This window comes from Miniopterus natalensis, chromosome 15 (assembly GCF_054644295.1).
Source record: "Miniopterus natalensis isolate mMinNat1 chromosome 15, mMinNat1.hap1, whole genome shotgun sequence".
NCBI lineage: Eukaryota > Metazoa > Chordata > Mammalia > Chiroptera > Miniopteridae > Miniopterus > Miniopterus natalensis.
Genome location: NC_142095.1, coordinates 51,360,521 through 51,375,054, shown reverse-complemented (window position 1 = coordinate 51,375,054; position 14,534 = coordinate 51,360,521). Strand labels below are relative to the sequence as shown.

Below are 14,534 nucleotides of genomic sequence, written 5' to 3'. Positions count from 1 at the left end.
TGTGCGTGCAGTCAGTCAGTGGCTCGAGTTGCTTGCACGCTTTGGGGGTCAAAGGAATTGAAGCATTCTGTTCACCCTAGATGTCACTGTGTGGTTGTCCACTTGGGTTTGCCTCGGGTCTCCTTCCAGTGGCTCCGAAGCGCAGCATGAGAGCCAGTCCCGTGCCAGGTGCAGTCTGTTGTGGTGAGAAAGTCTCCAGAGTCTCTAGAGGGGAGCGGTCATATGTAGGCTGTTGGACACACAACACTGTTTGTTTGTTGGAACCTGAATATAGAATTTAGATTTGAAAAATCTCTATTCAACATGTGTTTTTAACTTTAAAAAGTAATTTTCAAAAGATCATAAGTAATGTGATTCCACTTTTGTTTAAGAAAGGTAAATGTAGGTGATGATATTATACTTACCTTTTTCCTAATTATTTATGTTTTTCTTCTAACGTGAGCTTATTACTTTCATAATCAGTACTCGTTCATAAAGCACTTTTTAAAATCACTTAAGAAGCCCTTATTGTATGTCAGGCCCTATGCACTTCACATGTATTAGTTATGATGTAGGAACTTTTATTTCCTCCCCTCTTACCCATGAAGAATGTGAGGTACTGAGAGGTCAAGTAACTTTTCTAAGGTCACATAGGTAGCAGGTGCTGGAGCTGAGGGTCAAATTCAGACAGAATGGCTGGTGGGTGCTCAATCACCACATCTGCTTCTATAGAAATATGTAACTTTTTTAAAGCAAACTTCTGTTTCTTTGGAGTTACTATGATTCTCCCAAGGTCAGTCATTTCCCTCAATTCCCAGAGTATCCTTATTTCTTCATGCTGAGGACTCAGGGTTCCGCCTTACACTCACTGTGGCTCCTGGAAGTTCGCAGGTCGGCGTTGCTCTGTGAGCACAGCTCTGAACACTGCCTGTCTGATGAACACAGTTCTGTTTTTAATCCCCCTTTTAAGAAAATGTTTCTAATTTTTGGCCAAAGCAGTTGAGTCTGTTTTTCTTCTGTGGTATTAAGTATATGTAATAAATATGTATATTTATATAAAGGTTAAAATCTTCAAAAAGTTCACTAACTGTATTCTTCTGAAGGTTTCTGATTTTTTTCTTTTGAATCTGTCTCATCAAGCAAGTAGTTCTAGTTTCACGTGACTGGAAGGAAGAAGGACAGATAGCGGCCGTTTGGGTTGCGTGCCTCCTGCAGGAGTTCGAGGGGAGGGACGCTGGCCAGCCTGTGGCCTGGGCGTGCCCTGGAAACTGTCTCGGGGAGAGCGAGTTAGGGCCCAGGCGGCCGTGCGGTGGCATCGTCAGCGCTGGCTCCCTTTTCTTCACCAGCGTTGTCGCCCTCAGCATCGCCATCTCTCCCTAGCAGCCGTGTTTGCTGTCTCTTCCAAGACAGTGATTCCAGCTGGTGAGCCACAAGCAATTTTAAGACATGGGACGCCTGACTGTTCAGTCAGAGGCACTGACCTCTTTTCCCTTCAATTGTCAAATAAAAAATGACAACAGCCAACACAATACAACAATAGCCATCCGGTGTGAAGGAATCAAAATTATACCTATTTTTTTGTCAGGCTGGCAAGATATGTATGTTTTTGGTGTGCTGCAGAATTTTAGTAGTTTATGTGTGCCATGAGATGAAAAGATTGAAAATCGCTGTTCTAAAAGTCGAGCCCAGGCATTGGTCAGAAAGAGCCATTCACTCAAGCACCTATGCCAGGAAGAAGCCAGGGCCCACAGTCGCAAGTCGCCCAGCCCGTTGTCCTCAGTCTGCTTTCCTGTGCAGTGAACATGATCTGCCAATAGGTTCCTTTGGGCTCATCAGAGGATGCTGTGATTTTTCTCAGTGTTTTATAAAGAGGACATATGGTTTGAGATCACTGGGAAACAGAAATCTTTGCTTACCACAAAATCTTTTTTCTTATGTATGAGGCCATGTGTAATTGTAGTAATTGTTTCATTTAGTAAGTTATGACCATGACCAGGTACTGTGCTAAGGATTTTCCATGCATATCTCATATAATCCGTACTAGCTTAACATCTCTGTTCTTAGGTTTTTGTATCTATTAACTGAGTATAATAATACCTGGAAGAATTGTGAGAATTATATGACATTATGGGTCTGTCTTGCTTAGTACTTGTCTGGCAATAAACACTCAAAAATTTGCAACTTTTATGACCTTTCTCATCCCCAATGACCAGGGACCAGAACAGTTTTAAGAATACAGTTATTTGGACATGCAAATCAAAACCACTATGAAATATTACTTCACACCTGCTAGAATAGCAAGGACTCGCTCGTGGTGTCGAGGGCGTGGAGAAAAGGGGTCCCTCACACACTGTTGGTGGGAAGGTAGGTTGGTACCGCCAGTGTGGAAACAGCATGGAGATTTCTCAAAAAATTAAAACTAGAACTACCATATGACTCAGCAATTCAATTTCTGGGAATATATCTGAAGAAAATTAAATTACTATCCTGAAAAGAGCATTATTTACAATAGCCAAGACATGGAAGCAACCTAAGTGTCCATCAGTAAATCAGTGGATAAAGCAGAAGTGGCATATACGTAAAATGGGACATTGCTGCTGCTGAAGGAATTGGATTACAAACAGAGTACTTAGGGAAAGGGAGAATTTATTTTTTAAATTAAAAATTCTTTTTTTTTAAGGAGATACCTTTGACATATAGAAATTGTATATGTTTGAGGTTTACAACTTGATGTTTTTATTTTTGTATACCTTGTGAAAAAAACCGCTATCATCAAGCTAAATAAGTTATCCATCACTTCTACATAGTTACCTTTTGTGTGTGTAGTGAGATTTAATTTAAAATGCGTCCTGTTAGAAAATTTCAGGCATATAATATAACGTTAAGTATTGTTGCCCAGGCGGGCATGGCTCAGCGGTTGAGCGTCGACCTGGGATCCAGGCGATCGGGGTTCGATTCCCGGTCAGGGCACATGCCCGGGTTGTGGGCTCGATCAATGACTCTCTCATCATTGATGTTTCTATCTCTCTCTCTCCCTCTCCTTTCCTCTCTCTGAAATCAGTAAAGATATATTTTTTTTAAAAAAAGTATTGTCACGAGCTGTACATCAGATCTCTATTAATTTCACACAACTGAGCTTCGTGTCCTGTGGCCAACATCTCCCCATTCCTCCTCCCCAAGGCCCAGCTACCTCCAGTCTACTCTCCACTCCCTGGAGTTCAGCTTTTTTAGATTCCATGTATCTAAGTGAGATCATGCAGCATTTGTCTCGGAAAGGTAGAATTTAAATAAGGAAGATACTTGGATGCCTTGTAAATGTGGGCAGAGAACATGGAGAGCAGAATTGCACATGGAGTCATGGCTCTGAGTCTAAGGAATGAGAAGATCTGGTTGCAAAAAGCAAGTCTTTGTGGAGGAAAAGAGGCAGATAAAGTTAAGGGTGATGCTGTGCAGAGGGCTTTCCCTTTATCCTGAAGGCCCAGGCCCACACTCACTCATGCACTTTGGTCCCTGGACTGCACATCTGTTTGCCAGGATTGCCTATGGCCATATCTCGTCTAATCAGTGACCTTGGTAGAATGTGAGTATCAAGTTCTCTGTGGACAATGTTTGTTTAGCTTTTCCATGCTAACCACTCACTAGACTTGTGACCTTGGGCAAGTCACAGAACCCCACAACCTTTTAGTCTTTCCATTTTAAGTCAGTATTGTAAACCCCGCCCCTGCCTCCCTTAGAAATGTTAAGAACAAGAAATAAAATAATAAGTAGACAACTAATAAATAAATAATAAGTAAAACATAGTTCCTGACACATAGTAAGCAATTCAATATGTTGTTTTATTTCCATGTCCTAAATACAGGGGCTGTTACCCTACACTTACCCCTCTGTTTCTAGATGTTCCTCATTCTCAAATTGTTATTCAGATGTAATTTTTGCTATTGCGGTAACTTCTTTGAGAAGTGTAAATTATTGGACGTTAGTTATGTTGTTTTTTTTTTCTATCCTGGCTAACTGGCCAAGTGAGGAGGTACACACTTGAGACTATTAGTCTTGCTTGGGTCCTTCCCCTCATCCCATTTTTATTTCTTGCTTGGGTCCTTCCCCTCATCCCATTTTTATTTCTGCTGGAATGTTGCCTCTGAACTGGTTTTCACTCTTGTTTCTTTGCCCAAAATCCAGGTAAGAGAAGAAAGTATTTTGTCAAGCAAAGCATTCATAAGTGTTCATTCCTCTTAGGGCATCCCGAGTAGGTGTGACTTGCAGGACAGGAAGAAAAGGAATGCAGCATCATATTTGTCTGAGCAGAAACTACATTCAGTGTTACTAGTAAAATCATAGAAAATTCTCCAGTATTTTGCGCATGGTTCTAGCCGTTTTCTTCTGTAGGCTTCCGACCTAGCAAGTCTCCTTCCAAGGTATGAAAGATATGAATCTGGATTATTTATACTGAAAGTTGCTGGGCTGCACCCTCATTAAAGGCAATTGCAGAAAGCAAAGGGTGACTTTGGTGTGTTAATAGTTCCCTTTGATTCAGTTATCTGTGCATTTGACCCCCGTATTTTCTACTTTGGGGACTGGGAGAAGGACTGGGCCAATTTCCTTATTTCTGGCACAGTCTGGTCTTTCCTTAGTGAGGAGCAACAGGTTTGATGCATTGAAACTTAACATTTTAGACATTTTCTAATAAACTTGACCTGTGCTTTTCTCCCTGGCAGTGCTCAGGCTGCTGCAGTCATAGCATCCACGCTGCGGGCTTGTCAGCTCTCATGAGCTGGACAGGCTCAGGCTTGGGCCACGCTGGGTGGACTCCCTCCAAAGACAGCTCAGGTGCCAGAGACCTGGCGGTGGTGACTCAGTGTCTGGCGCTGGCTCCGGCTCGGAGCAGCCAGCAGTGCCCCGGCGAGGAGCTCTAGGGCCCTGTGTTAACGGGTGTACGGAGCAGGAGGGTGCCGGGGGGGTTCCCTCTTAGGAGAGACTTCAAACAGACTTCCTGGCTGTTCATAGCCATTAAACTTATCTCACCTGATTTTGAAAGAGAATCAGATGTCCTTTTCGTCTCATGGGAATCTCTAACCTTTACCTTCTTCGGTAGAAGTGTTCTTTACGCAGAGACTTTACTTTAAAAAGTTATTCATAACTGCAAATGAATATGGGGCTGGCTGACCCCCTTCTGCTTCCCAGGTGTGCTTTAGGCTTGGGACTTGTAGCCGAACGACTCCCCTTGTCCACAGCCTTCTGGTGTCTGTGGACGTGTGGCCCGCAGTCCCCTCATGGGATGGCACATGGGCCGCAGCTGACAGCCATGGCACGGGGCACGCACGCTCCTGGTCTCCTCCATCCCGGTTCTTCTAAAAAGAGAAAAATACACCCTTTGTCATCTTTTCTCCCAAGAAAATAAGCCCTAATCAATTGCCAACATTACAAAAAGCACACGAACAACTTCACTCTTCTTGTGTTCGTGTCTTTGCATTATTTGTTAAATTTTAAAGTAAGACGAAAGTGAAGAATGTGACTGTTAAATATCACAGCAGTGATGACCGCCTCACACGTAGCGTGAAGCCGTCAGTAAGGAAGCGGACAAACTGACACCGGGGCTGCATACAGAAGGCAGAGGCTGGGGCTGCTGAGGGATGGTGAAGAGTTTGCAGTGGCCCAGTGTTGGCAGGATGCTCTGTCGCGGCCTCATCTCTGCTCGCCCCGTGCCTGGGGCTGGCACTGCCTGTGGCCGTATCTCCTGCAATTTGGGCAATGACAACGGGGCCCTGTGACTTTCCCATTTCCTGTTCCTTTTGATTTTAACTTGAACACATAATGTTGGAGTGCTGTCGGGCTGGGGTTGTCTCTGCTCCAGTTTTCACCCTGTCAGCCTAGATACTGTCTCCTAACCCTGTTCGTAAAGACTGTGGAACATGCTGAGAAATCCATGCTGTCAGGAGATGCCCCCGAAGCACAGGACTCTCCAGTTGTTGGAGCTCTGAGGATGGGTGCTGCCGCCTAGAACCTTCCCTCGGGTCACTGCTTTAAGTCCAGTTTCCCAATCCATCTCGGGCTTTGCTGCCCAGCCACCTGCTTTTAGGGATCGAGCCGAGTGAACCAACTGTCAGCGAATGCTCAGACTTTACCCTCATTTGCAGCCTCCCCGAGTAGACCAAGCAGTGACTATTAAAGGCTCTTTGATGATTTTTGATGGTTGTTACCCCAGTATATTAAAATTTTAATAGGGAAAGTACTTTTTTTGTTTTAGTTATGACACTAATAATGTGACTTGATGGTCTGCTGTAGTACTTTCTTCGTGCATCTAATATTTTCACAATTCCTAGACTCCCTCTATGAAATCAGCTCAGTTTTTCATTTTCCCATGATAATAACCAAGTGCTCCATATATACACACGTATGTGTGTTACTTATATAAATACAGATTTGCACTCTTGGAGAACTCACTGCCTTGGCATGTTGTTGATTCGGTAAGAACACATGTAGTATCAGGCACTGTAATTCCTTTTCTTTGTAAGTGTGACCCCCAACCTTCTTTCCAGTCCTCTGCTGCAGTGATTGCTACGTCCAGAGCGAGGAGGGTGTGGGTTCCCCAGGTCTCGATACAGAGTGATCATCAGGTTGTGTTAAGTAATGAGGACTTGTATTAAGATAGCTGTTCGTGGCCAGGGTTGTACCATGATAGCAAATTAGTTCAGAGGAAAAGGCTCTGCAGAGGGACTGAAGGTGTATGTCGAGGCTGAGAAATAAGAGAGAGCAGGACCTCTTCTCTCCTAAGCTGCTTACGCTGCTTTCTATGGCCAGCTTTTCCTCCCGCCCCATAGGCAGTGACTGCTGAGTAGCCTGTGAGATTATCTGAGAAACAGGTTTGATCTTGATGGGTTGGGGAGTCTAGGAAAAGAAATGAGAGGAAGGGTGGCTGACTCAGAGCAGCCTCTGGAGCTGGAAGCTGGACAAGTTCTTAGGCAGACAGGAAACAACCACTCTTCTCAGCTGGCCGATAGCACATGCCGCCTTTATTCCGAGGGTGTGCAGACCTCACACCCGATCGATCGGGGAGATTCACTCTGAACTGCTGTAAATTACCTGAGGGAAGACGCACATGTTCAAAGTTTGCAACTAGTTTGAAATAGTTTCAGATAAAAGAACGCATGGATGTTATTTTGTTTTCATGTCTCAGTTCCTTTACAGAAAAAAAACATGAGTTTGAGTTTTAAGAACAGCTCATTAGTAATATCCTTGCATCTTAGCTAAATTCTGAAATTCTTTTGGGCAACAGATTGCAAGCTTTGTTTATATAAAATTGCGTCCAGTGGTGTCTTTTGGGCTCTGAGAAGACAGAAAGCAACCTAAGATGGGTTGGCAAACGCAGAAATTTGAATTCCATATAATTTTAACATGTCATAAAATGTTTTTCCTGTTATTATTTTCCCAACTATTTAAATAAGTAAAACCATTCTTATCTCATGAGCCAAACAAACACAGGTTATAGTTCGGGTTTGGTCCACAGACTGTAGCTTATGGACCCTGAGCTAGAACACTGCAGTTAGTCATATTTTTTGAAGACCTCTGTGTCAGTGCTTAACTCAGACCCCATCGCCAGGTTTGCTATGCAAAAAGTTGTGCAAAGGCTTTCTCCTTTCACTGGCTTGCTTTATGTATGTGTGCATGCTTACTCAAGCCATATTTCATGTTAACTTTTTAATGTTTTTTAAAATATGATAAACATGTTTTTGAACATCAGCTACCTTGAAATACATGCTAAACCTAGGGATTCCAGCCCCTAAAATACAAGCACCTGCCATGAACTTGAGATATAAATAGCTCAAAAGTTGTAAATATGTTTATTTAAGATATAATTTGTAAATAACACATGGTGCTTATTTGCTAGGAATGTGAAGGCACTGTTAAGAATAAAGTTTTCTTGACCCAGTAGAATGGAAGGTGTGTCAGAAATGTCCAGGTCCTCAGTTGGCATGAAAGCGTGGCCTGGCAAACTAGCCGCCAGGCACCAAGCTCCTGCCTCCCTGTGCGCTGAGTGCTGAGCTGGCTGGTGCCCATGACGTGCTGACCATAAGGTGACTCCAACCCTTTGCGCAGACGGGGCAAAGATGACAGCGAAGGCAGAGAGGGAGCTGGCCTGCCTTCCGCCCCTGCCTCTGTTAGTTCACAGAGCCATCTATTATAGCTTATTGAAGGAAAATCAATGTGACCATGTGCAGCCCAGCTCTAAGTGCCTAGTTTTATCAGTCACCTGCACTCTGTGACATCCTTGAACTGTCTTTACTGTAACCCAAGCCTTGCACTCAAATGCAGCATCGAGTTGTGCAGTGCCTGGCAGTTGTCACGTCTGTTAAGAAGGAAGCGTGGACTCAACCCAGCCCCGGAACTGCCACGGAGAATAAAAGACACCAGAGATGGGATGGACGTTTTCAGTTATTTACATTAGCAGTTGGTCTGGAACTCAAGCCAGGTTGACCCTTGCTTCCTAACAGAGAAAATTTGTTAATTTATTCATACGCTTTCTCTGTGTCTGCTTCTCTCTTTCTCTTCCTCTCTCACAAACGCATTCACATACCTCGTTAGTATAAATACAGAGGACCTAGTTTTATCTGTAAGCAGGACATCTTCTTATATATACATAAGTTTCAGGTATAGGACAGTATAATTCAGCCTCTGTATACACTGCTAAGTGACTGCCCTCAGAAGTCTAGTTACCATTCATCACCACACAGTTGACCCTCCTCACAGTAATTGGAATATTTTAAGGTACCTTTCTCCAGTTTTTGCTGAGATCCTGTTATGAAAATAAGGAAAATCCATCCTCACTGCTTAGCGGTATTGAAACAAATCTCTGATGGTCAGGCCGTGAGTCTGAGATGAAAGACATTAATCTAGTTTGATGCGTAACAGGTAAAAATGGCTATCAGGTAAGCATGTAAGGGAAACACAGTGGACCAGTCTCGTCTCGGGTGCGGTTTCCAATGGGGGTCCCTTCAGTCCTTCCGAATTGTCCACTGACCAACAGTGAATATGACGATAAGCATTTTTTACTTTCTCCAAATGGAAGATACAGATGCTTGTATAACAATGCTGAAATACGTGGTCTTATGCACTGAGGGTTTATCTCTCTCCTTTTTTGTGACAATTTAAAATGCTGATTACATTGACTAATATAGCGCGGAAATCAGAAAAGCAATGCCCTTTGATGGTTGATTTTGCAGCACTTTATAGGTTCTAATAAATAATGTTTTAAAACTCTAGCCGAGACCTAAGTAGTTGGGGGTATAGTACATTACTCCCCCTTCGTTGCCAGGGAATTATTGTGGAGTAATTTGTAACAGTTCATATCAAGGTGAATAATTCTTTGCACTGGTGTTGTCCCTCCATCCCAGTAGTTGAAGTTACTTTACTTGTTTCACTCATTTTGGAGGGAATTTGGAAGCTAATTTGCACATCTCCATCTCATACCTTTTCTCTTCAGTAGTTTTACTAAAATTCCTGTTGTGTTTCTACAAGTTCCTAACCCTTTCTGCCCTACATTTCTCTGTGATTCTCCTCTTCAGTATGAAATGGTCTGTGCAAGCCAGAGTTTGTTGTGTGATTATGGAAGTTCAGGTACCTGTGCTGGGTCTGAAAAAGATATTATACACGTCAGTGACGTTTTTTCCTTCAAACCAGCAAAATAATCGCAAGGATTCCAGTAGCGAATTCTGAAATGTATAATCATTGTATAAAGCCAGCTCAATACATATTTGTTGAAAACTTAAGTTTGAGGCCTATACTATACTTTTGCTTAAGTACATTTATGAGAACATGCTCACATAAGAATGGTGTTTTTTCTCTGTGTGTGTCCTTTATTTTATTTATTTTTTAAAAACAGACACTTAATGTATCCCTTTGGCTGAAATGAGGAGTTGATTGTATAGATTCTCTGAGAGTTGATTACTTAAATATTGAGTATCTGTTTTCTAAATATTTGTTGAAACATGGCAAGTTATTTTAACAAAGATTTGTGACTGTATGGTGGTGCCCTACTTTGCTCTATTTTAGTATTAAGTGGAGGTGACCTTCCTGCGGTCGCCACCATAGCTTGGCATGTCATCCACACTCCCTCTGTCTGCTTTCCTGACTAGCAGCCAGACTCCTCTCTGCTGATCAGTCTATTATTCTGGGAACTCTGTCGGTTGCACTTAAAATATGTAACGGTTCCCTTTCCTGTGTTAAAAAGCCGTAAAGCCTCACGTGAAGCCGCTAAGGGAACGTGTAACAGGAAGAGGCTTCTGCCTCTGCCGGCACCTTGCGAGGGGACTGTTTTTCTTAAATGATATAAATGAAATCTTCACTCTGCCCACTTTTACACCTACACATGTACTGAGCGTCTCCAAGGAGACAAGCCGGGAGTCCAGTGATGGTGAATTCTCCTTGGAGAGAGCAGGCTGGGGGCTCAGGCTCCAGGGGCCCCTCAAAGACAGCCTCTCCTCGTGGCCCTGCCAGGCAGGCTTCATCTAGCACGCCTCTCCTTTCCAGGGGAATAGCCTGTAAGTGAGCTCTGAAGGGCGGGTTGTGGTGAGTTGTAGGCAGAGGCTCCTGGGACAGGAGGGTGGATGTGGTAGGGAGGTGGGACAGGAGGGTTCCATCTTTTCCAAGATCTTTGTCACCCACCTATCATCTGTGCCTCTGTTCCCTGGTCTTCCTCTGTGCCTCTTAGACACAGAGGCACCACTCAGCCTTACCAAATGCCTTAACATCCTCTGTTACAATTCTACAGCTATGAGTTAATTTAGTAAGACTGCCCTTTAAGGAGAAGTACTACTTCTGCTGACTCACCAGTTTCATGTGTCCACTCGTGAACAGTAATCCTCTGGAGCACTGTCTTCCCTCTCTTAAGCCCAGTGCACAGGACCCCGTGCCAGCTCTCCTTCCTCCCACTCCACCACGTCACTGTAAGCTTTCTTAAAAAGAAAAACGTTATTTTCTGATGTAAGTCCATTATGCACATTTTCTAAGCCTGCAGTTTCAGATCCTTTCATACGATGACCACATACATCTATGTGTGCATCTTCTTGGAGGTGCAAATAATGAGTTACCATTTAGAAATTCTTATTGGAGAAATCGCCAAGGAGTCTCACTTGTCTTTAAACCCTGAGCACATGATTTAATGAACATTCTTGACACGGATTCCATGTGCACATTCAGGGCCACTGAACTGACTAAAATAAAAAAAAATCACTTCCTATGTGATTCTCTAGCAGAGTCTGCAAACTTCCGTTGTCTGGTCCTGCCCTGCTGCTCTCCTGGGAAGGGTGTGGCTGGCTGTTATTCCTGCTAAATGCTTTGACAGTAATTGTCCCCATGAGGGTTTATCAGGGACACTTTTTTAATTCTTTGTTATTTGAACTTTTTGAAAAGATTGGTCTTAATGAACAGAGAATATAGTCAATAATATTGTGATAACTTTGCACAGTGACAGATGGTGACTAGATGTGCCATGGTGATCACAGTGTAAGATATACAAACGTGGAACCACTTTGCGGTACACCTGAAACTATTATAATATTGTATGTCAATTATACTTCAACTAAAAGCAGAAAAGATTAGTCAGTCATACATTCTGCACTTTGGAGGACTGTCCTGTTTTCCTTTCTTTATCTCCAATTCGTACACCTCTGTAGTTGCTGCCTTTAAATAAGCACCCTCCTATGGCCTAAGCTATAAAGAGTCATTTGTAGGAGACATAACCAGTTTTGTTCACAGGTGCATAATGTGCTCTTGAAGTTGACTTAGAGGTCAGATTTGAAAAGTTCTTTCCTTACTACGTGGTCCACCGAGGTCACCGCTGGTATAGCTCATCTGTTTAGCCTTCCTTCCCAAGTAACTCTATCCCTGGTGCACCCCCACTTAACTCTTCCTCTTTTTGGACTCGTGAGGTGAAGGCATTCCTTTCAACTTGAGTTGCCCAGGTCCCGGGAAGGCTGGAGGGGGCGGAGGCGCCTTGTCTTGTGAGTCGCTGTCTTTGCCCAGGTGCTTCCCAGCTGCTCCCTGGCCCTCCCTCACCGTGCTCGCTCGTATTCTGAGTTTTGGTTTTTGGTAGGACTGAGGTGTCTGCTCAAATGGATTGCTATGCCCCAAGACCCGTGTACGAACCTGACTAAACCTAAGAAAACGTAAACAAAGTCCGGAACATTTTCCAGCTGAGACGGGTGGAAAGTTTTGTTTGCTGTTTCATTAGCCTGGAATTGGGAGAGTCAGGATCCGTTCCTAAGTGCGCTTCCTGGAGTCCTGTTGCGAAAGTGGCTCTGAACCTGTGTAGTAACGGAAAGGTTTTTCTCCCGTTTTCCTTGCAGGCTCTTCAAGTGGCAAGACAGCTCCTTCTTCAGCAGCAACAGCAGCAGCAAGTTAGTGGCTTAAAATCTCCCAAGAGGAATGACAAACAACCCTCCCTTCAGGTAACAGCTCTTTCTTAACATACCTGGGTATGCGCCCTGACTGGAAATTGAACCCCAACTTTCTGTGTACAGGATGACCAACTGAGCCACATGGGCCAGGGCCAGGTAACCATTCTTTTAAAAATAAATGATGTTATACACTTGCGACAGCTAATAACAAGTGAGTTGTGGTGAGACTCTCAGTCGTTAGAGGGCCTTCTGCAGAGGTGTCATTAGCTGACCAGCAGTGTGACGTTTCAGGATAATGTCTGTTCAACCCAAAGCTGGTGTTGTTGGGAGTGACCTCTGCTATTCGTCCAGACCCTAGGAGGGTGAGCAGTCGTGGGCGCGGGGTGCTCCCTTGTGCCGCTTACCGCTGGGGGAGCTCAGGGAGCTCAGACACGTCACCACGCTGTCCACGGGTGCAGACGGTCCCCCGGGCGGACAGAATGCCTCACTTCAGTGCAGTGGGGGAGGTTTTTCCCCAGGGGACAGTGGGCAATGTCTGGAGACATTTTTAGTTTTCACAACTTGTGGGGGGCGGGGGGCATTGGTGCTACTGACAGTCTAGTAAGGAGAGGCAAGGGGTGCTGCTAGGCATCCTACGTTGCCCAGAAAAGCCCCCCACAGCACAGGACACCACGTGTCAAGAACCATCCCTGGGCGGAGGATGATGTGGAGTTTAATGCTCCGGCGTGAGTGCGATACGCACTCTCCTCGAGGGGATGTTTTCAGCGTACTTCTGCATTATTAATAAAAAGTGACGAGCAATGTTTACATAAAGATACCAAGAAATATCGTTTTAGTAACTTCTCCTTTTGGGCACAGTATGGATGGGGATTCACAGAGGACTGAGCTTATACAAATTTAATTTTGGTTTCCTGTTGGAGTAGAACATTTTAATAGAAACTTCAAAGAACTATGACTCAGGGTGTTCATACATCCAAGAGAGCGCACCTGCAGGTACCCGGTGGCCTAGCTGCTTTCATAGCTGAGGGCGTCATCCCAAATGGGAGGCTAATGGGGTCCCACACTGGACATTTTGGGATAGAATCTATAAACTGCTACTGACGGGCAGAACTTGATGCTAATTAATTTGATCACGAGGTTAACGCAAATTCTAGACGGTGTCGCCTTTTCTCAGATCACAGTAAACCAGTAGGTGCTCCGCATTGTCTGGCAGTGATCACGCTGACCTTGGGCGACAGGTTCTTCTACATGCACTTGGGAAGCGTCACCCATGGCGCCGAGGGAGGTGCAGCACTGTGGTAGCCCTTCCCTGGAACAGGTGGATACGCGTTGTTGACTAACACTTCCCGACACACTTACTTGGTAGACCATCGTGAGCCCACGTGCTTTTTAATGTTTGAGAATGCGGGGCGTTTTTAATGAGGTACAGCGCCAGTGAGGCCCCGTCAGGTGCTCCGGGAAGTGCTTTGTGATGCAGATGCCTTAAGAACAGCTCTGGGGGACGGAATGTGGCTGTGTTGACCTTTCAGCTGTGAGCTTATTTGTCAGGATTCAAGTAAGTTGAAAGGATCAAACCGAACAGTTTCCGTCGTCAGACTGGGAGTTGTGTTTCAGAGGTCAGCAGCAGGGGCCACGTCGCAGGGGCCAGAACAGAGCCCCTTGTTGGTACATATTAAAGTACTGGGACATCTCCTGCAGACAGAGATACAATTAAAATTCTAATTTATTAATGTATACAGGGAGCTAGCCCAGCCTGTCAGTCAGTGATTCCAAGGACTGTCCCCTCTCTTTGCCTTCCTCTGGGAGCTTTCACAGCCTTACCAGGATGGGAGGCCTCTTGGATTTATCAGACCTCAGGTGTATTGGAAAAATGACGGTATATTGTTGGGGGTGGAAATCTTACAGATAGTAGAGCTTGTGTGGTTAGAGGTTTAAAAAAACCATGCACACGTGTGCAGTCTGTCTGATGCACTGTTCTTCAGTGTTGAATATCATTTGTCACTTTTTATACTAGACTTATTTTCCCTCATACTTGCTTTTTTTTAAAAAATAACAACACGTGACATTTTTTAGGTAACTTCTTTTCCAACATGAATGAAGTTCCTTTTAGGGCTAAATATATGCAGTAAAGTTTCAGGGGCTTTCCTTTGCAGGCTCTTTTCT

The 14,534-nt window shown here is 44.3% G+C and overlaps 1 protein-coding gene across 6 annotated transcripts in view; it reads left to right on the top strand.

Annotated features, from left to right (window-relative positions):
* The window catches only part of FOXP1 (forkhead box P1), a 538,679-nt gene that overhangs the window by 387,271 nt on the left and 136,874 nt on the right, over positions 1 to 14,534 (top strand). For all 6 annotated transcript variants that reach the window (XM_087825127.1, XM_087825126.1, XM_087825122.1 and 3 more), the window contains one exon: positions 12,321 to 12,422. In XM_087825127.1, the coding sequence (XP_087681253.1) occupies positions 12,321 to 12,422 (102 nt within the window). The remainder of the gene's footprint in view (positions 1 to 12,320; positions 12,423 to 14,534) is intronic.